Below are 25,700 nucleotides of genomic sequence, written 5' to 3' on the forward strand. Positions count from 1 at the left end.
ATGAGATGAGATGAGATGATGATGATGATGATGATGAGATGAGATGATGATGATGATGATGATGATGATGATGATGATGAGATGAGATGATGATGATGATGACTAACAATGGCAACAATGACGATGATGGATGACAATAACGACAACAAAGCTGATAAACAACCCCCCTACTACCATACCTTTCTCGGAGACATACACAGGAGTGACCTGGAAGAGTTCACTTTGGTCCACGTCCGGGTGTGGGTTGCTGAGGGTGAGGCGGCAGGTGAAGGGCGGGTGTGAGGCAGGAGGGTGGGCAGGCAGGCAGGGCGGGGCGAGAACCGTGCTGCCTTCACACCCTAGCTCAACGTACGCCACCTGCCAGTCCCCCTCCGCCCCATTTGTCAGGGTGTGCGATGGGCTGTGTATTGTGATCTGAATGGGATGGAGGAAAAATAAGCAATGAGAGGGGAGCCTTCATGTGGTGGCCTTGATACAACCAGGTAACTCCACTGCCCACTTACAATGAAAATACATACATAAATAAATAAATAAAAATAGATAAAAAATAAGGTAAACTCCCTATATACAAAAGGAGGATAATACTGGGGTATCAATATAACCAGGCAGATCTACTACTACTATTACTACTACTACTTCTACTCCTAATAATAACAATAATAATAACAATAAATATACCTGTGTTATGGGTAGGACGGTGACCTGAGTGGTGGTGGTGAGGGCGGGACTGATGTGATACAACACGGTGGCGGTGCCGGGCCTGTGGCAGACTGCAACGCCGGTCTGTGGGTCCACGGTCACCACGTCACCCCCCACCCCATCGCTGTCCTGCCCCACCCCGCTGCCCCACTGCCCCGCCTCCCCACCCGGACCTGCCACCAGGGAGGAGAAGCACAGGTGTGTTCCCTGAGGGGCTGTTACCTGAAATATTTAAAAACGGGAAAAAAAATACAGAACAAACAAATATACATTATTATTAGTAACGTAAATACAAAACAGATCAACAAAAAATATATTACCATCATTTGCCTTATTGTAACCTAAAGACAGGGTGTATTTATCATATTATAATACTAATCATCATAGTACCAACCAGCATATTCCATCCATCCATCATCCAATCCTATGTCACCCAGCATAATAATAATAATGATAATAATCCATCCATCATCCAATCCTATGTCACACAGCATAATAATAATAATAATACTGATAATAATCCATCCATCATCCAATCCTATGTTGCCCCATGAGGAGCATAGAAGCCCGGTAATAATAATAATAATAATAATGATAATAATAATACACATATCTATACACATGCAAATATCCATCCATGTATACACAGACTGCAACACTTCCACACCTACCTTGTCAGGGAAAATGGCAGGACCAGAGTCAATGCGAAGGTAGGCCGAGGCGGAGGGTGAGGGAAGGGAGGGTCGGTCTGAGGGTGTGGCCTGGGTGGGTGCTGCGTCCCACACGTGTACCACCGTCTGTCCCCGCCCCCACACCTCCATCACAAGGCTGCTGTTGTCCCCACCCCCACTCACACCCACCACGTCTGATCTGAAATAAGCACGAGGGAAAACATGGAATACGATTAATATTTCCTGTTTTCCTTTACTCATTTATCATTGCCAGTCTCTCCCCAATACAAACACACCTTCCTTTTCTTTCTCTACCCCACACTCCCCCACTCCCTTCCTCCACACTCCCCCACTCCCTTCCACACTCCCCCTCTCCCTTCCACACACCCCCTCTCCCTTCCACACTCTCCCACTCCCTTCTTCCACACTCCCCCACTCCCTTCCTCCACACTCCCCCACTCCCTTCCTCCACACTCCCCCACTCCCTTCCACACTCCCCCTCTCCCTTCCACACACACCCTCTCCCTTCCACACTCTCCCACTCCCTTCTTCCACACTCCCCCACTCCCTTCCTCCACACTCCCCCACTCCCTTCCTCCACACTCCCCCACTCCCTTCCTCCACACTCCCCCACTCCCTTCCTCTACACTCCCCCACTCCCTTCCTCCACACTCCCCCACTCCCTTCCTCCAAACTCCCCCACTCCCTTCCTCCACACTCCCTCACTCCCTTCCTCCACACTCCCCCACTCCCTTCCTCCACACTCCCCCACTCCCTTCCTCTACACTCCCCCACTCCCTTCCTCCACACTCCCCCACTCCCTTCCTCCACACTCCCCCACTCCCTTCCTCCACTCCCTTCCCCACCCCGTACCGTGACACCGCCAGCGCCGGGTGTGTATTGGTGGCATGGAAAGTGCGTCCTCGGTCGTCGTGTCGGGTGATGGTGACAGGCAGGACAGCACCGGGCGGCACTTGGGTCAGCCCCGCCCCCACATTGCCTCCCCCGGCCACCCGACCCATCACCGCACCAACGCCCAACTGCAGGTATCGCACTTTCTTCACCTGTGGGTACGACGGATGTCTCATTACCAAATATTTCTTTTTTTTATGCAAGGAAGAAGGAACCAAAGCCCAGGAGCCCATGTACCATTCCTTCCAAGAAAAAAAAAGAAAAACAATACAAAAGAGAGCCAAATTCAAGATCTGTTCACTTCAAGATGCCTGGACACACTGCATTTGAAAGACTGGAGATCATAGGAAGTAGGAAATACAGACAGGAGGAGACAGTTCCAGAGCTGACCTCTTGTCGGTGGGATATGACTTATGGATGGTGGTGATGGTGGACTGCGCCTGGCCTGGTGTGCCTAAAATAGCTGGGTTTGATGCAGGATACGCCCACACTCCACCCCACCCTATCCATCTATTACCAGACTCCTCAATCCTGTAAAGGGTGGCCACCAACAAATCACCTCCATGTCACCTTGTCCAATGCCACTTCACTGCCTTGCTTCAAGCTAACACCTCCCCCTATCTCATATACCTCTCCACGCCATCCCTCCATCTCATCCTCGGCCTTCCCTTCCCTTTAACACTAACACCTCCTCTCTCATATACCTCTCCACTCCATCCCTCCATCTCATCCTCGGCCTTCCCCTCCCTCTTAACACTAACACCTACTACTAAACAGTAAATCTTTTAATACAGCACCATACATCCAACACTAGTATTTCTGTCTCTTTTGATAGAGGAAAATACAATTACTGTACCAATATATTTTCCTCATGATATAAATAGTAAGAGGAAACACCAAGAATTTATTGACTGAAATAGGAAGGTGAGAAAAAATGAGAGAGAGAGAGAGAGAGAGAGAGAGAGAGAGAGTGTGTGTGTGTGTGTGTGTGTGTGTGTGTGTGTGTGAGAGATAGAGATAGAGAGAGAGAATCTGTGTGTGTGTGTGTGTGTGTGTGTGTGTGTGTGTGTGTGTGAGAGAGAGAGAAAGAGAATCTGAGTGTGTGTGTGTGTGTGTGTGTGTGTGTGTGAGAGAGAGAGAGAGAGAGAAAGAGAATCTGAGTGTGTGTGTGTGTGTGTGTGTGTGTGTATACTAGCCTCGACCAGGACGGAGATGCTCTGAGTGACACCATGGGCCTCCTCAACCGTCACCACCACCACAGCCCGGCCCAGCCTCGCCCCGGCCACCACCACCCCATCTGGCCCCACCTCCACCACAGGGGTCTCCTCTCCCTCACCACTGGGGCACTCCACACGGTAGCTTAGGCTCCCATCACCATCCCTGCAGCAAAATATAAATAAATAATAAAAAATTAATTAATAAATAAAGAGTAATAATAATAATAATAAAAATAAAAATAATAATAATAATAATAAAAACATTACCCACCCATTGAAAAATAACTAAAAAATAATAAATAAATAATAAACAATAATAATAATAATAATAATAACAATAATGGTTAACAATACCCTCCCAGTTTAAGCAGTTTTTTATTTATTTATTTTTAATTTATTTATTTTTTTTAAACCCAGGCTGCCCTTCTCCTGTACTCCACCATCCTCCTTTTGGGGGATGAGGAAATAGCTGAGGGACGCTTGTATATCCGGGCAGCTGACCCACCCAGTTATACCAATGCCACCACATGAGGGCACCCTTCCCCAGCACCAGTTCGCATTGGTCACGGAAGAAATAAAAGAGAGAGAGAGAGAGAGAAAGAGAGAGAGACAGAAACACACACACACACGGCTTAATACACAGGACAATACGGCTTGACTCATTCCTGTAAATATACAATTAGGTATGAACACACCCACACACACATACACCCACCCATCCCCATACCCACACACACATAAACCCACCCTCCCACCCACACACACACACACACACACACACACACACACACACACACACATACACCCACCCACCCACACATACACCCACACCCACTCACCTATTAGTAAAAATCTTGGCTTCGGAGTGTGGGGTGAGAAGTAGCTGCGACGCCCACCCATCAGGATTCTTCAGTTGCAGCGGCTCAAAGATCTGGAGATGGAGAGAGAGTATGCACAAACCATAAGGACATCATCATCACCATCATTGATATCACTGTCATCATCATCACTTTCATATACCTATTCAATTCTGGATGATGTAAAAAAAAATATATAATTAAATAAAAATAAAAAAATCCCTAGGGTTGTGGAGGTTAGAATCAATCAATAATGCCTTCAACCCAAATTCACTTTTTTTATTTCATCATCATCATCATCATCATCCGGACCTCCTTTCCCACCCTAGGGCAGGGTGAGGAGTAGCAATGTCCAGACAGCCCAAGTTTGTCCAATCCAATAGGCCACACTTTCATTCACTCATCATTCAAGCCCCCTGAATCCTGGCTCTACCAGATACGCCAAAAACATTCACCACATTCTGTAGCTTTACATAAACGTATCCAAAAGAGTCAATCATACATAAATACATACAAACACATACATACCTTGATCTCCAGCTTGTCAGTGAGTGGTGTGTTGGCAAGCAGCTGGTGTTGGGTGGGTTGTGGTGCGGGTGATGTGGGCCGCACCTTGAGGCTGATGGTGACCCGCCCTGCACGCAACGCTCGCAGCCGCACCACACCCTGGTTCTCACCGTTCTCCTCAATACCATTCTGGAGGACGAAGGAAAAGTATCATACACCTCTCATGGACGTTATTTATTCTCAAAAATAATGATGAAGAGTTTAAGCCCAAATTAAGACAATAAAAAAGTTTATCTATCTATCTATTGCCAGATGCCTTAATCCTGATAAGGGTGGCCTCAAACAAATCGCCTCCATGTTGCCCTGTCCCCCGCCATTTCACTGCCCTGCTCCCAGTTCACACCCCCCTCTCTCATATACCTCTCTATCCTTCCATCTCATCCTTGGCCTCCCCCTCTCCCTCCCCCCCTCCACCTCACTCACATACACTCTCCTCATCAGTCTCTCACTCTCCATCCTCTCCACATGGCCAACAAAGAAGTGCTAACATAAAAAAAAAAAAAATTGCAAGTAATTAAAATCAATATCATCATTACCCCATTCCTGTTCTTGAAAATAAAGAGGAGAGGGGAGACTAGACAAAGAGCAGAAATAATTTACTATGCAGGAAAAACACCTTCAGTACAGTACATAATATCTTGCTTCACTCCAGCACACAGAAATGCATTAACTACAGATTTGTTGAAGGAAAGGAAAAGATTAAAACTGAGTATCAAGATAATATTTAGTGACTCAGCCAAATACTAAATATCTATAGCCCAATGGCCTAATCCTGCAAAGGGTGGCAGCAGACAAAAAGCCTCCAAGTCACTCTGTCACCCACCATCTGACTGCCCTCCCCCCAACTCACTCCCCCTCCCCCAAATACTCACACATTATTCAAGTAAAAAAAATACTTGGCAAACAGCTAAGATGGTACAAAAGTGAAGTGACTATAGCGGTGAGAGAAATGATTCAATAAAGTGACTATGATAGACTTTCAATAGAGGTGAGAGAAATTATTAAATAAAGTGAACATGACAGACTTTCAATAGTTGTGAGAAAAATGATTCAATAAAGTAACCATGAATACAGTATACCTTTAAACAACAAACTTTTGCCTTTATCAGACACCTTAAAGATTGTATACCAAACTTTGTTCTCTGACAGCTACGATGAAAATTCACTTCACCCTCATTCATACAGCTCTCCAACCAATCCCTCCACCTCATCCTCAGTCTCCCTCCCCCTTTCTCACCCTCCAATGCCTCTACCTCATCCTCAGGCCCACTCCTCCTGCCTCACTCTCCAATCCCTCCACCTCATCCTCAGTCTCACTCTTCAATCCCTCCACCTCATCCTCAGTCCCCCTCTCCAATCCCTCTACCTCATCCTCGGTCTCCCTCTCCAATCCCTCTACCTCATCCTCAGTCTCCCTCTCCAATCCCTCTACCTCATCCTCAGTCTCCCTCTCCAATCCCTCTACCTCATCCTCAGTCTCCCTCTCCGATCCCTCTCTCCCTCTCCAATCCCTCTACCTCATCCTCAGTCTCCCTCTCCAATCCCTCCACCTCATCCTCAGTCTCCCTCTCCACAAGGCCAGACCACTTCAGGGCTCCTCACCTCGGCATAAAGCCCAACCAAACTGGCCGCCTTGTTGTCACTAAGGGTCCAGTGGAATGCCAGGGGTGGGATGGCGGTGGCGTAGGCTGGGGGGCCCTGGTGTGGGGTGTCGCGGCCGATGGCATACAGGGGCATACTGGTCCCGGCCTCGAGCTGACGGAGAGGCGCGTAGATGCGGATTTTGTCCAGTGGCACCACTTTGATTGTTACACTGTCCTGGAGGGGAAGGAAAAGAGCAGCTGTAATCAATTTTTTCCATCACCATCAATCATTACCATATCATCCTCCTCATCAATCATCATCACCTTCATCATCATCATTCATTACCATATCATCACCTTCATCTTCATCAATCATTACCATATCCTCCTCCTCATCAATCATCATCACCTTCATCTTTGTCACGAATCAAATTCGCGACATTTTTCCTTTTGTGAGAAACCACGAACTATTAGTGGAAAACTCACTGTATATCGCTCAGTTAACCGTTTCTCTCTCCATTTCGGTGGTATACTTTTCAAAACATTCGTCACTGTTTCAAAAGTGACCGATCTAATGCATGTCACTAAGTGCTCTACTGAGCAATACTATTGTTTCTTTATTGTTCGCCCCTGCTTGCCTCAACCGTTAGCCACACCTTCTTCCGGTGGCTTGCGCATCCTACCCATACATCGTATTTGAATTCAGTCAAGTGTCTGTTGTGACGGAGAGAGGTTCTGTGCTCCAGCAGTGTGAGAGTGAGAGGTCAGCTAGCAACCAGACTCCACTAGACTACAGTTCTCCAGGCTCCCACCCTTCGTTGGTGATACACCACATTCATTGACCAGTATTTCTTTTCGTTTTCCTAGACTTAAGAGTTTAGTTAAGTGTGCTGTTTCCTTACATGCTGGCCGGCTGCGCCGCATGTTGTTTTTCCTAGGCGTAAGAATTTAGCTTTTGAGTGAGTGAGTGAGTACGATCTCTTTATTTGATTTTGAAATGTAACGTTAAATTTATTTGGTAATCAATAAATTTAACAGTTCTTTTTCTTGAACTTAATGTAATGTAAACTCGTGTTTCATTTCTCCGCAATTAAGCTTATTTCTCTTATAGCTCCTAGCTTGCATAAACGTTTGCCATTCATAACTGGTACTTAGGCCAGTCTTGTTGTATTAAACTTAAAATCCGTTGTGCCTCCAAGGAGTTAAGCATCAGCAAGAACCTGATATTATTATTAGTATTAGTTATTTATTGTCAGGGGTGAAGTAACTTTCTCCAGAGGCTAACAGTACTAATAAACAGCAATTGAGTAATTAGTCTTTGCTGTGTACTGTTGAGAAAGTTTACAAATTCTCGTTCTTAGAGAATCGTGCGAAGCAAGCCAGCGTAATCATTGCTTGATGTAGCAAGACAATCATTGTCCCTGCTCTTCAATATTATTGAACACTATCATTTTAATATTTGCATTTATTTTAAAAACCCCGTGATAATCTTCATCATTCATTACCATATCATCACCTTCATCTTCATCAATCATTACCATATCATCCTCCTCATCAAATATCATCACCTTCATCTTCATCAATCATTACCATCACCATATCATCATCTTCATCTTCATCAATCATCATTCATCCATTCATTCATTGCCAGACGCCCTGCATCCCAAACGGGGTGGCCAAGGGCTTAGAGTTAATTGTTTTACAGGGAGGGGCACCAATCCTCCACCAACCCCACTTGACATCATCATCATCACCATATTATCATCCTCATCAATCATCCTCATCACCACATCATCCTCATCACCACATCCTCATCCTCAACAATCATCACCATATAATCATCATCAATCACCATCACCATCCTCCTCATCATCCCAATTTTTTTTCCCACCCAAAGTAATAATCCTGAATATTTGCTGGTTCTTGCCTGTAGATGATGGATAAGTGTGAAGATGTAGGTTTGACACTGACCTGTACAACCTTTCGCTACGATCGCCAGCCCCCTTCTCAGCTCTGATTCCTACATTCTCATTTAGCAGGGGTTGTGTCACGTGGGCTATACTGTTGTTGAAATGTTCTAGAAGCCTGTGTGTGTGTGTGTGTGTGTATGGTCACGAGGCGCCGTATGTGGGCTTTCGTGGTGGTGTGAGACATTCTGGAGAGGTGCTAACATCACTTCCTTTGGCCCCTAGGTTTGACATTGACCTAACCTCTAGACTATAATATGTATGTTGCTGGTTATTATGTATTAATATATTTTACAGTCCTGACAGATTTCACCCAAAGGTATTATGTTGACTATTACACTGTCAGGAGGGCAAGTGAAAAGAGTCAGTGCTTCCAACTTCATCATCTTAATTACTACTCCCTGCTTCCAGCTAAAGGGAGGGGGCATACATACAGCTTTACACAGAGGTACCACACTCAATGCCACACTATCCCGGAATGGGGCTGGGTAGGAAGTCTTCATTATTACTGCATCATTGTATCGTATTATTTACAAAGGCCCCAACATGCTTAAATATGTTGGCCTTGATCACCTAATGGCAGTTCTCCATGCAAGGAAGAAGGAACCAAAAGCCAGGAGCCCACAAACCATTCCTTCCAAGAAAAAAAAAAAAAACAGTACATAAGATAGCCAAATTCAAGATCCATTCATTTTGAGATGCCTGGACACACTGCGTTTGAAAGACTGAAGATCATAGGAAGTAGGAAATACAGACAGAGGGAGACAGTTCCAGAGTTAACCTGCTGACTTCATCCCAGGTCCCTTAATAGTACCATCATGACAGCCAATATCAAGATCTATGATGCAAAATAAATCACTAAGGAAAAGGTGCTGCACACGCTATGAAAAATGCTATGCCAACTAAAATGCAATCCCCACTTTAAGAGCACTATGTCCACCACCCACCCTGGAGTACACCACCCTCCGAGCGTCCCTGAGGTGTGTGCATGCTGCGGCTGTGAGTGTGGTGGTGCCCAGTGCTGTGGCGGTCACCAGGCCAGTGTGTGACGCTGTGGCGATATCACCGTCCACCACGCTGAACTCTACCACAGCGTCTGGGTACGGACCACCTTGAGTTGTAACCTGGAGGATGAAAAATAAGTACAGAGACTCCTTTTTGTGTGATTAATGCATCTGTAAAATAATAATAATAATAATAAAAATAAATAAATAAATAACTTGAATCCATGCACAATAAGACACTGAACCACTGTTTTTTGGCTAATGAGAAAGAGTACATTTAAAATTCCTCAGAGAGTTTATTTTGGCCTGCCAGAAAATTTTTGTTGTCATCAAACTGGCCTACATGAAATATACTGTATACAGTACGGTACGACATACTAATTATCTATCTATCTACAGCCAGAAGCCTTAATCCTTTAAGGGGTGGCCACAAACAAACTGCCTCCATGTCTCCCTGTCCCCTGCAATTTTGCTGCCCTTCCTCCAACTCCCACCTCCCTCTCTCATATACCTCTTCACCTCATCCCTCCATTCAATCCTTGGTCTCCCTCCTCCCTTTCCCCTCCTCCACCTTCACATACACTCTCCTTGTTTGATCAATAGACATAATAACGTAATATTAAGTAAGAAATAAGTGACATGGTATATAAAAGTGCATAATACTTAAAAAAAGAAATTTACTTGCACAGAAAAGCATAGAATTCTTGATTATTCAGAGTTTGGCAAATTTTCCATATGCCAACACAAGCAGATGCATACTTACTTTTAACAATGCTTATCATTACCCCCACAGCAGCTCAACGGCAATGACCTCTGTTGTTATGCTGCCACGATCATTTAGTGTGTACTTAACCCCTAAAACGCGGCTGTGTACGCGCGATCCCCCCCCTGTGGCGGGGTTGTAGCGGGGTCTGAGTACCTGTGGAAAAATATTTGCCAAAAATCATAGATTAACCCTAGAGCATTACAATTTTTATGGCATATATTACTTACATTCAGCTATCTCCTGAGCCACATGTTGAGCCTTCGTTGACTACCAAAGGACTTGTGAAGACTTGCAAAGTTGGGTAACAAAGTCTTCACTCTCACACCTCCAGAAACCCGGTTTTCTTTCTACCACAGCCTCAGTCTGTCACAGTACACTTTATACAACAACGTAAAGGTAGTTAGGAATCCGTATTTGTACAATAAGCACTGAAAATAAGGCTAAAATCAACGGAGCGTACGGCCGACATGCACTGTGGCGGCGGTTTTCCCATCACTCAACAAACATTTCCATTTTCACAGCTAAAAACATGTATACTACATTATTTTCAATCATATTACTTCCCAAAAGATCACCACGGCGCGCTTTTTATTCTGCCTTACGTCCGCCACTTTATTCTCGTTCCTGTCGGCCGCTTGCACTGACTGGGAAGAGCTAGAACTCGCCATAATCTCACTTTCAAAGCCTGCAGTAAACTGACACTAAACAGAGGCAAAAGCTAGTGTTACAACTGGGGAAACAAGCGTTTCCTAGTAGCATAAACTGCTTGTGAGAGGAGATCGCAGATTTACAGTTCTGAGCGCTCAGAGCGCTGCCATGTATCACAGCCAGGCTGGCCGGGCCATGGTAGGGGGGTACGGGGGGAAAACGCGATATTTGGCAACAACTGAGGTCAGTAGTACAAAGGTAAAGTATGCTAGTTGTAGCTAGAGGATGGTGGTACTGATAGACAATACCAGCTGGAGCCTGCTTGCTCGCGGTTATTCAAAATATACTAAAATCGCAAACGCGACGACCCGCCGTCCTGCCCTTATGGCCGAGCATCGCAAACGCGACGATCAGCGTTTTAGGGGTTAAGGCACTACAAAATTCCCTCAGTTGAATTAAGTTACAGTAATCAGAGTACTTCAAAATTCCCTCATGTTGAAGAAAGGTATTTAGTTAGCTGAACACTGAAAGAGGCAATTACTGTACTTATGTAGAAATACACTTAAATTACAAACAATCTATCTATCTATCTATCTACTACATACCGGTATCTAACAGTTTACCTTACCCGTGTGTAATGTTCCTATCTATCTATCTATAGCCCAACGCCCTAATCCCGCAGAGGGTGGCCGCAGACAAAACGCCTCCAAGTCGCTCTGTCACCCACCATTTGACTGCCCTCCCCCCAACTCACTCCCCCCTCCCTCATATACCTCACAACTCCATCCCTCCACCTCATTCTCGCTCTCCCCATCCCTCTCCCTCCCTCCAGCTCACCTACATACACCCTCTTAGTCAGTCTTTCCTTCTCCACTCTCTCCACATGTTCCAACCACCTCAGTGTATTTCTCTCTTTACAAATCACTCAAGTATAATTCAGCTTACCTGGTACACAGCGCCAACAATGAGTGTGATGTTGCGAGGGTGTAGTGTGAGGGGCGGGAACACCTGTATGGGGCGGGGCGAGGAGTACACACGCTCAGCCTCGGCCCCTCCTGCCCCGGCTGCGCTCACCCTCAATGTGGTGTCCCCGACGTGTCGACCCTTCACCTCGTACACGGCGTTACCCTGCTTGTTTGTGCCTTTGTACCTGTATAAGAGAGAGGTACAATTCATTCACTTTAACTTGAGGGGGAGTGGGAGGGGGAGGCCAAGGATGAGATGGAGGGATGGAGTGCAGATGTATATGAGAGGAGAGGGGGGTGAGCTGGGAGCAGGGCAGTGAAATGGCAGAGGACAGGGCAACATGGAGGCGATTTGTTTGTGGCCACCCCTTATGGGATTAAGGCGTCTGGCAATAGATAGACAGGCAAATTTAAGTTCTTTTGAAGCTTATTTTACACAACACAGAGGCAGAAGAAGACAATGCTATGACTCTACATCCTTCCTATGCACTTCTTCATGACTAGCATCATATTCCAGTGTTAATCGATTGCTACGGATCAGCATTCAAGATGGAGAGACGGCAGCTTAAGGGCAAATTAGAGTAAAATAAGTCTATCTATCACTAAAATCACAAAACCAGCCTCGTGGAAAAATCGCAACTTACATGAGGGCGATGATGGGTGACTGAGGGTGCGGTGTAAGTGCCATCAGGGTGTGAGCGGGCAGGGTGGCGCCCAGGGACGTCCGCGCCACCACCTCCGCCTCCAGGGTCCCGCCCACCTCAATGCGATCCAACACGATTAGATCCAGGGACGCAATACTGGCGACCTGAAATGTGGGCGGATGGGCAGAAGTGGTTGGGTGGGTGGGGAGTTATTACCATGTCTTGGGGTAATTATGCTCCCTAAATTGCCATCATTATCAACATCATCACTTAGAACAAAGACTTTTCTTTCTTTCTCTCTCTCTCTCCCTCTGTCACTGTCTCTCTCTCTCTCTCTTTTTTTTTTTAATGCAAGGAAGAAGGAACCAAATGCCAAAGCCAGTAATATTGTTCCCTCCAAGAGAAAATAAAATGCTAGATACGAGAGAGCCAAATTCAAGATTGCTGAGAAAGAGAGAGAGAGAGAGAGAAACTAAAATCTAACCGTTACACGTGTGGATGGCAGGGTATCAGCTTCCAGGCACACACACACACACACACACACACAAATACTAACCGTGATGTGTGTGGATGGCGGGGTATCAGCTTCCAGGCACACACACACACACACACACACACACACACACAAAATACTAACCGTGATGTGTGTGGATGGCGGGGTATCAGCTTCCAAACACAGGTCCACCAGTACAACCGTCACCTCCCCATCAGACAGTGGACGCACCTGTCGTGTAAAGAGTAATTACAGTATGCAGTAGAGGGCTTGGATAGGGTGACAGAGTGGGGAGAGGTTGTTGCTGTAGTAGTAGTAGTAAAAAAAAAAATGCAGTAGTAGTAGTAGTAGTAGTAGTAGTACTGATCCTATGGCAGCATGTCACTGCGGACTGTCTCCTGAGGCTGTACACATGAGGAATGAACGGTGTTAGCGGTGGTTGTAGATTTCCCCATACTCATATGCATGTGAACCCGACAGAGTGCAGGCAACTTCATTGGGCACTCCCAGACAGTGTATCTTCTGTTAAGGTTATGCTGAAGGACTGTAGTGATGTAAATGAGGTGCATAAGCTAGGTGTAAGGTGGTGTGAGGCTGCACTAAACTGTAGGCAAAGTGGATTATACTTCAGCTGCATTTTGTGTTAGTAGTGATGCAAAGAAGGGTTACGGGTGATGGCCACACTGTAATCTGGTTAGGTTTTGATATCTCTACGAAGGCTAAATATTACTGATGATATGACTCCATTCAGAAGTTATATATATTGAAAGATGTACGAGTTTCCTGTGGGCATTTTGTAGAAACACAGCTACAACAACAGGCTATCCTCATTTAAAGTTGTTCTATTATTAACACCTACTCTATAATTCAAGTTGCTCATGATTAGAGTTATTTTGAAGTTGGAATTCTGTTTGGCCATGTGGAGAGGATGGAGGGCGAAAGACTGACGAAGAGAGTGTATGTGAGTGAGGTGGAGGGGGGAAGAGGGAGGGGGAGGCCGAGGATGAGATGGAGGGATGGGGTGGAGAGGTATATGAGAGAGGGGGGTGTGAGTTGGGAGCAGGGCAGTGAAATGGCGGGGGACAGGGCGACTTGGAGGCGATTTGTTTGTGGCCACCCCAAACGGGATTGAGGCGTCTGGCAATAGATAGATAGACAGATAGAATTCTGTTTTCCCTAACAGCCCAGTCATTAACCCAAAACACATCTCACAAAGCAGTATTCTACCTGTAAACATCCTTGATTTTAAGTGAGGACAGACCGCAAATGTAACACACTTAACATGAAAGTTTTGCGTTAAACACTTGCCTATCAGTTTGAACCACCAAGTTTGAGACAGGTAGAAGTGAAGTAGTGTCCAAACGTCTGCCTGTCTGTAACTGCGTGTGTGAGGGTGGGGATTATGGGTATGGGAGGACCTTGACAGTTGATGATTGCTCCCCCTTCTGGTCCCACCCTCACCCACTCACACACACGGTCATCAGCTTGTGAGTGTCTGGTTACTGCTTCACTATGACCTAAAGTGTGTTTCAAAGGTTTGATATGGAAGGCAAGTGCATGATCTGGAACTTTCCTTGAGTGTATGGCTGTAGATTGAAGGGGTTAAAGTCGTACACAAACTCTTGGGTCACTTACACTAGCGAGGCTGTCCTGTGGTTGATATACTAGGGTCACTTACACTAACAAGGCTGTCATTGATATACTAGGGTCATTTACACTAATGAGGCTGTCATTGATATACTAGGGTCACTTACACTAGCGAGGCTGTCCTGTGGTTGATATACTGGGGTCACTTACACTAGCGAGGCTGTCCTGTGGTTGATATACTGGGGTCACTTACACTAACAAGGCTGTCCTGTGGTTGATATACTGGGGTCACTTACACTAGCGAGGCTGTCCTGTGGTTGATATACTAGGGTCACTTACACTAACAAGGCTGTCCTGTGGTTGATATACTGGGGTCACTTACACTAGCGAGGCTGTCCTGTGGTTGATATACTAGGGTCACTTACACTAACAAGGCTGTCCTGTGGTTGATATACTGGGGTCACTTACACTAGCGAGGCTGTCCTGTGGTTGATATACTAGGGTCACTTACACTAACAAGGCTGTCCTGTGGTTGATATACTGGGGTCACTTACACTAGCGAGGCTGTCCTGTGGTTGATATACTAGGGTCACTTACACTAACAAGGCTGTCCTGGGGTTGATATACTAGGGTCACTTACACTAACAAGGCTGTTCTGGGGTTGATATACTAGGGTCACTTACACTAACAAGGCTGTCCTGGGGTTGATATACTGGGGTCACTTACACTAACGAGGCTGTCCTGGGGTCGGTAGGTGAGGTCCGCCACGTCTCCCACCTGCGTCTGCAGCTCAAAGTGGCCAGACCCTCCCGTTACCTTCACATCAAGCTGAGACACAAAACAAAGGTCACTGCATGTTCCTATACACAACAGATGTCGTGCTCATTCCATCAATACTGTTTACTGGTGGAAATAAAACACCACATTATTATTATTATTGATGTAGCTCCTGGGAAATAAAAGAACCGATCATTATTACTGTACATTATCATCATTTATCATCAATTATCATGATTTTCATTATTAAATCGGCTGTACATCTGGCAATGGGACCTTCATAGGACTTTTTTCTCATTCATTCATTCATCATCTGATTCAATGTTGCCCAATAAGAAACATAGGAGTGCTAATTACTTTTTTTATTTTTTTTACTGACCTTAAAAAATCTCTCTCTCTCTGTCTATCTCCCTCCCTCTCTCTCTCTCTGTCTGTCTGTCTGTCTGTCTCTCTCTCTCTCTCTCCCTCCCTCCCTCCCTCTCTCTCTCTCTCTCTCCCTCCCTCTCTCTCTCACCTTGTTATCCTGGTGGCGGTACAGGATGGCACTGGGTGGGTCCATAACGGCATCTTTTACGAGTCGCACCAGAAGAGCGGAGGTCAGGCCGGGGTGGGTCGTGAGGTCATACTCGGCCCCTGTTACAGTGAGTGCGGCTGTTACCGTCACCTCGCCCACCTCCCCGGCCGGCTCCAGGACTTGATAGGCTGCAAAAGAAAGATAGAGAGTTAGAGAGAGAGCGAGAGATTATTATTAACTGTTATCTGGCTATTTTGTTATATGGTGACAAATTGACAACAGCAACACTATAAGAGAGAAGAGAGGAGAGGAGAGGAGAGAGAGAGAGAAGGAAAGGACAGCATAGTTGAGAAGAGTGAGTGAGTGAGTGAGAGGTGGAATGATAGAGAGGAGGCATGTTGAGGAAAAAAATAAATACAGTAAACTAGAATGGCACTCAGCAGAGGGCATACCTCCGCCAATGCCCATCTTGTAATGTTAAAGAAAGTGAAAAAAAAAAAAAAATTCTGGATCCACACCTTTATCCAGATCCGCACCAAAATTTAATGGAGTGTATTCTGGGCCAAGGTCCATTCTTCTACCAAGCCTTGCGGAAATCAGTCTTGTAGTTTTTGTGTAATCTTGCTCACAAACCAACCAACCAACAAACAGACAGGGGTGAAAACATAACCTCCTTGGTGGAGGTAATAAATAAAATTAAAAATAAAAATAAAAATAATAATATCCCACACTTACTCCTGACAGGTACCACCAGGCCATGCAGAGAGGCGACCTGTGCAAGTGAGGGCTGGTCTGGGGGAGGGGGTGTGGCCAGACTGGGGTCGCTGAGGCTCCAAGCAACACCCAGGGACGAGATGTTGTCAAAACGCCGGCCCTCGGAGTCCGTCACCACAACCTCCAGATTCAGCGGCTTGTGGCAGTGGGCGATGGTCTGGTGGTGGAGTAAATAATGAGGGTTTTATTGGGCAATGAGGATAAGATGGAGGGCTGGAGTGGACAGGTATATGAGAGAGGGGGATGTGAGTTGGAAGCAGGGCAATGAAATGGCAGGGGACATGGCTGACATGGAGGCGATTTGTTGGTGGCCATCCCTTAAGGGATTATGGGGTTTGGCAATAGATAGATAGAGTAAATTAGGAGAGTTTTACTGGCGATGGTCTGGGGGTGATGAGTGAATGATGAGGGTTTTATTGAGCGATGAGTAAATAATGAGAGTTTTATTGGACAATGAGTAAATTATGAAAGTTTTATTGGGTGATGAGTAAACAGAGAGAGTTTTATTGGGTGATGAGTAAATAATGAGAGTTTTATTGGGCAATGGTCTGGCGGTAATGAGTAAATCATGAGAGGTTTATTGGGCAATGAGTAAACAATGAGAGTTTTATTGGGCAATGAGTAAATAATGAGAGTTTTATTGGGCAATGAGTAAATAATGAGCATTTTATTGAGCAATGAGTAAACACAGCTTTATTGGGCAATAAGTAAATAATGAGAGTTTTACTGGGCAATGGTCTGCTGGCAATGAGTAAATAATGAGAGTTTTATTGGGCAATGAGTAAATAATGAGTTTTATTGGGCAATGAGTAAATACAGTTTTATTGGGCAATGAGTAAATACGGAGAGTTTTATTGGGCAATGAGTAAATAGTGAGAGTTTTATTGGGCAATAAGTAAATAGTGAGAGTTTTATTGGGCAATACGTAAATAGTGAGAGTTTTATTGGGCAATGAGTAAATAATGAGAGTTTTATTGGGCAATGAGTAAATAGTGACAGTTTTATTGGGCAATGAGTAAATAATGAGAGTTTTATTGGGCAATGAGTAAATAATGAGTTTTATTGGGCAATGAGTAAATACAGTTTTATTGGGCAATGAGTAAATAATGAGTTTTATTGGGCAATGAGTAAATAATGAGTTTTATTGGGCAATGAGTAAATAATGAGTTTTATTGGGCAATGAGTAAATAATGAGGGTTTTATTGGGCAATGAGTAAATAATGACAGTTTTATTGGGCAATGAGTAAATAATGAGTTTTATTGGGCAATGAGTAAATACAGTTTTATTGGGCAATGAGTAAATGACAGTTTTATTGGGCAATGAGTAAATAGGGAGAGTTTTACTGGGCAATGAGTAAATAGTGAGAGTTTTATTGGGCAATGTAAATACAGCTTTATTGGGCAATGAGTAAATAATGAGAGTTTTATTGGGCAATGAGTAAATAATGAGAGTTTTATTGGGCAATGAGTAAATAATAACAGTTTTATTGGGCAATGAGTAAATAATGACAGTTTTATTGGGCAATGAGTAAATAACAACAGTTTTATTGGGCAATGAGTAAATAACAACAGTTTTATTGGGCAATGAGTAAATAATGACAGTTTTATTGGGCAATGAGTAAATAATGAGTTTTATTGGGCAATGAGTAAATAATAACAGTTTTATTGGGCAATGAGTAAATAATAACAGTTTTATTGGGCAATGAGTAAATAATAACAGTTTTATTGGGCAATGAGTAAATAATGAGTTTTATTGGGCAATGAATAAATAATGAGGGTTTTATTGGGCAATGAGTAAATAATGACAGGTTTATTGGGCAATGAGTAAATAATGAGAGCTTTCCTGGGCAATGAGTAAACAATGAGAGTTTTACTGGGCAATGGTCTGGTGGTAATGAATAAATAATGAGAGTTTTATTGGGTAATGAGTGAGTAATGAGCTTTTTACTGTGATTAAGACCCCTTTATACAATGGTACCAAAATAACCAGGCAACTCCCCTGCATGGTTATACATTCTTCATCTCCCTTCCTATCCCCTGAGAGGTGGATGGTGGAGGTGGATGGTGGAGATGGATGGAGAATGGTGGAGGTGGATGGTGAATGGCAGAGGTGGATGGAGAATGGTGGAGGTGGATGGTGAATGGTGGAGGTGGATGGAGAATGGTGGAGGTGGATGGTGAATGGTGGAGGTGGATGGTGGAGGTGGATGGTGGAGATGGATGGTGGAGGTGGATGGTGGAGATGGATGGAGGTGGATGGTGGAGGTGGATGGTGGAGGTGGATGGTGGAGGTGGATGGTGGAGGTGGATGGTGGAGATGGATGGTGGAGGTGGATGGTGGAGATGGATGGTGGAGGTGGATGGTGGAGGTGGATGGTGAATGGTGGAGGTGGATGGTGGAGGTGGATGGTGGAGGTGGATGGTGGAGATGGATGGTGGAGGTGGATGGTGGAGATGGATGGTGGAGGTGGATGGTGGAGGTGGATGGTGGAGGTGGATGGTGGAGGGTGGAGGGCAACTTATGCCTCCATTCCATACAGCAGATTACATGTGTCCTCTACTCAAAAAAAATCTTTAACAGTTGCACTTCTTGATGATGATGATGAGTGAGGATAATGATGATGACAAGGGCAGTAATGATGATGATGATGATAATGATGATGAGGAGGAGAATGATGATGAAAACAATACTGATAACAACAGCAGCAATGACAATGATGATGATAATGGTAACGAGGAGAATAAGAATGAGGATAATGATAATGACAAAAACAATACTGGTAACGACAAAAGCAATGACAGTGATGATGATGATGATGATGACAATGATGATGAAGATGATGATCATGATGATGATGACAATGATGATGAAGATGATGATGATGATGACAATGATGATGATGATGAACAGTGGGTGCACATGGGGCGAGATGGGGTACTCACGGCGGGTGTGTCGTGCGTGGGGCATGGTGCGGTGGCGATGGCCGGGCGACGAGTCAGCGCCACCAGATTGAGCGAGTTCGGCACACCACACACCACACGCACACCGGCACTGGCCTGGTGGGGGAGAGAGAGGGGGGAGAGAGGGGGAAAAAGGAGGAGAGAAGGGGGGGGGAGAATTATTAACATTTTCATCCCAAATTTTTCTATCTACTGCCACACACTGGAGGTATATGAGAGAGAGAGAGAGAGAGGGGGGGGGGGAGTATGCTGGGGGAAGGGCAGCAAAATGGACAGTGATATGGAGGCGATTTATGAGAGAGAGGAAGAGAGGGGTATGTTGGGGGGAGAGCAGCAAAATGGACAGGGTGACATGGAGGCGATTTGTTTGTGGCCACCCCTTGTGGGATTAGAGGCGTCTGGTCCAAATTTGCACTTCTATTTCATTCTAGCAAACATACAACTATTTAATCACCTTAGGAGATAACTCTAATGGTGAAAGCATTATTGAAAACTATATACAGTATATGACGGGGCTGTTCGGCCAGACTGCCTAGGGAACAACTACTACTATATTTAACCCACTCAAGGCAAAAACTCTCTCCATGACACATCAAAATCATCTCGAGAAAGCCAAGAGTAAAATATAAATGTCATTTTCGTGAAAAGGTAATTGTTCATTCATTCATGTAATTATACAGGTGTTGGGCTATTGGTAGATAGACTGACAGATAGATAGATAGATAAAAATAAGTGTCATGTGCTTGTGAATGCCTTAGCAAGAAATGGTGACTTAGAGAAACAAAAGACAAGTTTACTGTTATCACCACCATTATTATTATCATTATTATTATTATAATTATCATCACTTATTACTATTGCTATTATTATTATTATTATTATCACATTATTACCACTTATTATCATTGTTGTTGTTGTTATTATTATTATTATTACTATCTGTGTAAATGTGCATGAATGTGATTTTACCTTGCGAGGGAAAGGTAGTGCCGATGATGGAGCATTTGTGACAGTGAGGTTAAGTGGGCCTTCCCCAACCCCCAGACACACCACCTCCACCCCATGTACGTCACTGCTGCCTGCCTTCTTACCACCCACCAGCCTGGCCTCGAATATATCACTGTTACCCACTGTCACTGTAGAAGGGAGAATGGAAAAAATGCCACTATATATGCAGATACAACAAGCATGATTAATGTCTCTCTCTCTCCTATACACTGTTAATATTTTCTCTCTCTCTCACTACAACACACTGCTAATATTTCTCTCTCTCTCTCACTACTACACATTGCTGAGATTTCTCTCTCTCTCTCACTACTACACATTGCTGATATTTCTCTCTCACTCTCTCTCTCTCCTATGTGTTGTTAATATTCTCTCTCTCTCTCTCTCTCTCTCTCTCTCTCTCCTATACATTGTTAATACTGTATTCTCTCTCTCTCTCTCTCTCTCACTACTACACATTGCTAATATTCTCTCTCTCTCTCATGTATACATTGTTAATATTCTCTCTCTCTCTCATGTATACATTGTTAATATTCTCTCTCTCTCTCATGTATACATTGTTAATATTCTCTCTCTCTCTCTCTCTCTCCTATACGTTGTTAATATTCTCTCTCTCTCACTACTACACATTGCTAACATTATCTCTTTCTCTCTCTCTCTCTCTCACACACATTGCCAATATTCTATGTCTCTCTCTCTCCCTACTACACATTGCTACTACTCTCTCTCTCTCTCTCTCTCTATTACACACTGTTAATATTCTCTCTCTCTCTACTACACATTGTTAATATTCTCTCTCTCTATACTACACATTGTTAATATTCTCTCTCTCTCTACTACACACTGCTACTATTCTCTCTCTCTCACACATTACTACATTGCTAATATTCTCTGTCTCCCTCTCTGCCACACACTGCTAATATTCTCTCTCCTCTCTCTTGCTACTACACATTACCAATATTCTCTCTCTCTCTCTACTACACATTGCTATTATTCTCTCTCTCTCTCACTACAACACAATGTTAATATTCTCTCTCTCTCTCACTACTACACATTGCTAATATTTCTCTCTCACTCTCTCTCTCTCCTGTATGTTGTTAATACTCTCTCTCACGTTTACATTGTTAACATTCTCTCTCTCTCTACTACACACTGCTACTATTCTCTCGCTCTCTCTCTCTACTACACACTGCTACTATTCTCTCTCTCTCTCTCTCTCAGTACCTGTGGCAGAGTGCATGGAAGCCTTATGTGAGGGCCATGGCAGTGGACCGCCCTGGAACACCACCACTCTGGACGACCCCACGGCCAGCACGGTCTCCCCCGACACTGGGTCCAACGGCATCAACGGCCTGGAGGAGAGGGAGACGTTCATCATCAACCATCATCAATTATCACCTGCATCACTATTATCAACAATTTTTATCACTATCATCATCATCACTGACGAAGAGAGTGTATGTGAGTGAGGTGGAGGGTGGAAGAGGGAGGGGGAGACCGAGGATGAGATGGAGGGATGGGGTGGAGAGGTATATGAGAGAGGGGGGTGTGAGTTGGGAGCAGGGTAGTGAAATGGCGGGGGACAGGGCGACTTGGAGGCGATTTGTTTGTGGCCACCCCAAACGGGATTGAGGCGTCTGGCAATAGATAGATAGATAGATAGATCATCATCATCTTCATCACCACTATCAACAATTTTTTATCATAATCATCATCATCACCATTATCAACAATTTTTTATCATAATCACCATCATCATCATCTTCATCACCATTATCAACAATTTTTTATCATAATCATCATCTTCATCACCATTATCAACAATTTTTTATCATAACCATCATCATCATCATCTTCATCTTCCTCCCTATCATCACTACGAGATGATAAAAACCCATGCCAAGTCAAACTGCAAAAGAATACAGTGCACGGATCAGGAAGAAGTTGTGATCTGTATACTGAATCAGTGCAGACAACCCCCAAACACATGGTAGTAGTAGTAGTAGTAGTAGTAGTAGCAGCAGTAGTAGTAGTAGTAGTAACAGTAGTAGTAGTAGTAACAGTAGTAGTAGTAGTTACAGTAGTAGTAGCAATAGTAGTAGCAGTAGTAGTAGTAGTAGTAACAGTAGTAATAGCAGTAGTAGTTGTAGTAGTAGTTGCTGTAGTAGTAGTAGAAGTATTAGCAGCAGCAGTTGTAGGTCAAGGTTCACCTGAATGTGAACCTACTAGACTGAACCTGCCTCTCTCCTGTAGTCCACCATCCTCCACTTGGGGGTGTAGGTGGTAACCATATACTGTATTTTCATTACTGGGCAGCTACACCAACCACTTAGGCTATATCAGTGCCACCTTGTGAAGGCATCCCTCTCCAGCACCCATATGAAAGTGGCAAGGATAAATTACTATAGTCCCGGCACACGACTCTGAGGTTGTCATTATCGTGCCCTGGCAACCTACCTGTCAACTGTGCTTCCAATTTCGTGTACAACGAAATATGCCTGTGATTCATGTATAATGTGTTCGTGTATAATAATATTCGTGTATACAGTAATATATCAGTGTATAATATGATTCATTTATAATATAATACGAAATCAGATACACTTTTGAATGCTAGGTTGCCAGGGTATGATAATGACAACCTCAGAGTCATGCGCCGCAACTATAGTATAAATTAAACCACACGACTGAAAGAGTTAAGGTGGAAGAACTATACTGAGGTACCTGTATGCAGCGACCAGCGTAGACACCTCCAGCTCCCCCCCAGATGTGTGGTACAAGACCTTGACTGTGGAGAAGCCTGGCACCTTACCCACCACCTCCACCCGGGCACAGGATCCGGACACCACTGGGGCAAGTACGTCTGACGGCAGATAAGCAAAGTACATCATCATCATCATCAGTCTTCACCTAAACCGTTTTTGGCTACATATCAGTACCGTCACCATCGTCATCTTCATTCAACATATATTTTTTTAACCTATTAATCATCATCATCATCCAATCCCATCTTGCTATCATCATCTAATCATTTTTTCTGCCAATACATCATCATCATCATCATCATCCAATCCTTTTTTACCTCATCACCACCACCCCAACATCATTATCCACTCTCATTTTTTGCCCCTTCAGGAGTATAGGGGCCCAGGGCTAGGCTACTCAGTCCAAACACACACACACACACACAAAGACTGAAACAATTATATACAGCATACAGTTCACCAAGTCCTTACTATAACTCCCCCTTTCTGACCTTCTTTATTGCTACCAACCCCTCAATAAATTATGGTACAAGTGGCAGGGCAATCAAATGGCGGGAGACAGGGTGACATAGAGGCGCTTAGTTTGTGGCCACCCCTTCAGAGATTAAGGCGTCTGGCAATAGATAGATAGATAGACATGTGGCTAGTAAAGTTCCACCACTACACATGGAGACACTAAGTACAGGAGCATATATACTGCTGAACAAATAAATAAAAAAGTAGAGCAAAATAAAAACCTGTAGATCAACACTAAATGCCAACTTGACTCAGTGATGGGAAGATAGTGACAGATCAAATGTAGATAGCCAGATGGATAATACTTGCGGCAATAAAGAAGATGGCATATAGATAACATGTAGATAGCTAGACAGGTAATACTTCCAGCAATAGATATAAAGAAGATGGAAATAGATGTCTTGTGCATAGCCAGACATAATATTTCCAGCAACAGATATAAACAAACTAACCAGGTAGTGCAGTAAATGAGACCTCAGCTGGTTCAACACTAAATGCCAGCTGGTGGCAGTTGGTGAAGGGTATCTGACGTCCCTCTCGGCTGGTGGTGTGTGAGGCCACATGGAGGGCCAGCCTCTCATCAACCTCCGCCTCCACCTCCCCATCCACCAGCGACAGTCCCACTGCCTCCAGGATGTGGATCTGTAAAGAGTGGATGAACTGATTTGCATTACAGTATATCACTCCCTCCCCTCCCTCTTGTCCTTCCTCCCCTCTCTACCTTCTCCCCCATCACTCCCTCTCCTCCCTCTTGTCCACACACCCCTCTCTACCTTCTCCCCTATACAATACTCCCTCTCCACCATGTACCAGCCCATTAGGTAAGCAACTACGTCAAATAAGCAACACTTTACATAAGAAATACACTCAAAAGACAGAAACATAAGGGAAAAAAAACAAACCATGAATATCAGAAAACACAAATCCCTCCTCTCACACACCTGCGCAGTGTCCTTGTTGTGTGGGTCGATGGTGGAGGCGGCAGTGATGGTGGCGGCGCCAGTGGTCTTGGTGTGACACGTGCCACTCACCGTCACACTCACGACATCACTGCGACTGGTGCTCCACGCCACGCCACCAGACCCACCTACAGCCTGGTGAAAAGGTTTAAGACCCTGTGAAAATCTGAAGTAATGTAGCTATGGTCAAATTGTAAATACAGTCACCCTTCATTCTTTGTGGGGTTTGGGGAAGACAGACTGGCAGATACGCACGCACAAGCATGCATGCGCACACACAAGATTGAGAGAATACAAAGAACAGCAACCAAGATGGTCCCCAGTCTGACAGACCTGTCATACAGAGAGAGATTGGAAAAACTGGATTTGCCTTCATTAGAGGAAAGGAGAAAGAGGGGAGACATGATTGCGGTTTTCAGGACCATGGTGGGAGTAGATAAAATTGACAAAGAAGATCTGTTTGTATGGGATAAGAGAGCAACAAGAGGACATGGAATGAAATTGAAAAAGTCAAGCTGCTTGAAGGATATCAAGAAATATAGCTTTCCTTACAGAAGTATAGACTTATGGAATAGCCTAGACAAAGAGATCGTCCAGTCTAAAAACTTAAACGAGTTTAAAGCTAAATTCGACTTATTGAGAAACAGCGACGGAAACCCACGAGCATAGTACATTCCGTGTATATCACAATTAGGTATATTAGGTAAATACTTAAATATTTGGAACGACTTAGACAAAGAGGTGATGCATGAGAAAAACATTCATGTGTGTAAAGGTAGACTTGATAAATGTGGATATGGAGACAGGACAACACGAGCATTGCTCAATTCCTGTATACTACAAATAGGT

The 25,700-nt window shown here is 44.4% G+C and overlaps 1 protein-coding gene across 1 annotated transcript in view; it reads right to left on the reverse strand.

Annotated features, from left to right (window-relative positions):
- The window catches only part of Gp210 (nucleoporin 210), a 44,391-nt gene that overhangs the window by 7,162 nt on the left and 11,529 nt on the right, over positions 1–25,700 (reverse strand). Inside the window, exons 11-31 of the mRNA XM_080269982.1 lie at positions 24,834–24,986; positions 24,345–24,534; positions 23,336–23,474; positions 21,836–21,963; positions 20,576–20,742; positions 19,589–19,702; positions 16,607–16,802; positions 15,872–16,059; positions 15,307–15,408; positions 13,138–13,224; positions 12,501–12,664; positions 11,837–12,041; positions 9,421–9,597; positions 6,526–6,741; positions 4,885–5,052; positions 4,339–4,430; positions 3,479–3,662; positions 2,244–2,434; positions 1,371–1,569; positions 679–921; positions 180–414 (exon numbers count right to left, since the gene is read on the reverse strand). Coding sequence (XP_080126108.1) covers positions 180–414; positions 679–921; positions 1,371–1,569; positions 2,244–2,434; positions 3,479–3,662; positions 4,339–4,430; positions 4,885–5,052; positions 6,526–6,741; positions 9,421–9,597; positions 11,837–12,041; positions 12,501–12,664; positions 13,138–13,224; positions 15,307–15,408; positions 15,872–16,059; positions 16,607–16,802; positions 19,589–19,702; positions 20,576–20,742; positions 21,836–21,963; positions 23,336–23,474; positions 24,345–24,534; positions 24,834–24,986 — 3,538 coding nt within the window. The remainder of the gene's footprint in view (positions 1–179; positions 415–678; positions 922–1,370; positions 1,570–2,243; positions 2,435–3,478; positions 3,663–4,338; positions 4,431–4,884; positions 5,053–6,525; positions 6,742–9,420; positions 9,598–11,836; positions 12,042–12,500; positions 12,665–13,137; positions 13,225–15,306; positions 15,409–15,871; positions 16,060–16,606; positions 16,803–19,588; positions 19,703–20,575; positions 20,743–21,835; positions 21,964–23,335; positions 23,475–24,344; positions 24,535–24,833; positions 24,987–25,700) is intronic.

This window comes from Coenobita brevimanus, chromosome 4, assembly GCF_032717465.1.
Source record: "Coenobita brevimanus isolate Jiangsu-jjx chromosome 4, ASM3271746v2, whole genome shotgun sequence".
Taxonomy (NCBI): Eukaryota; Metazoa; Arthropoda; class Malacostraca; order Decapoda; family Coenobitidae; genus Coenobita; species Coenobita brevimanus.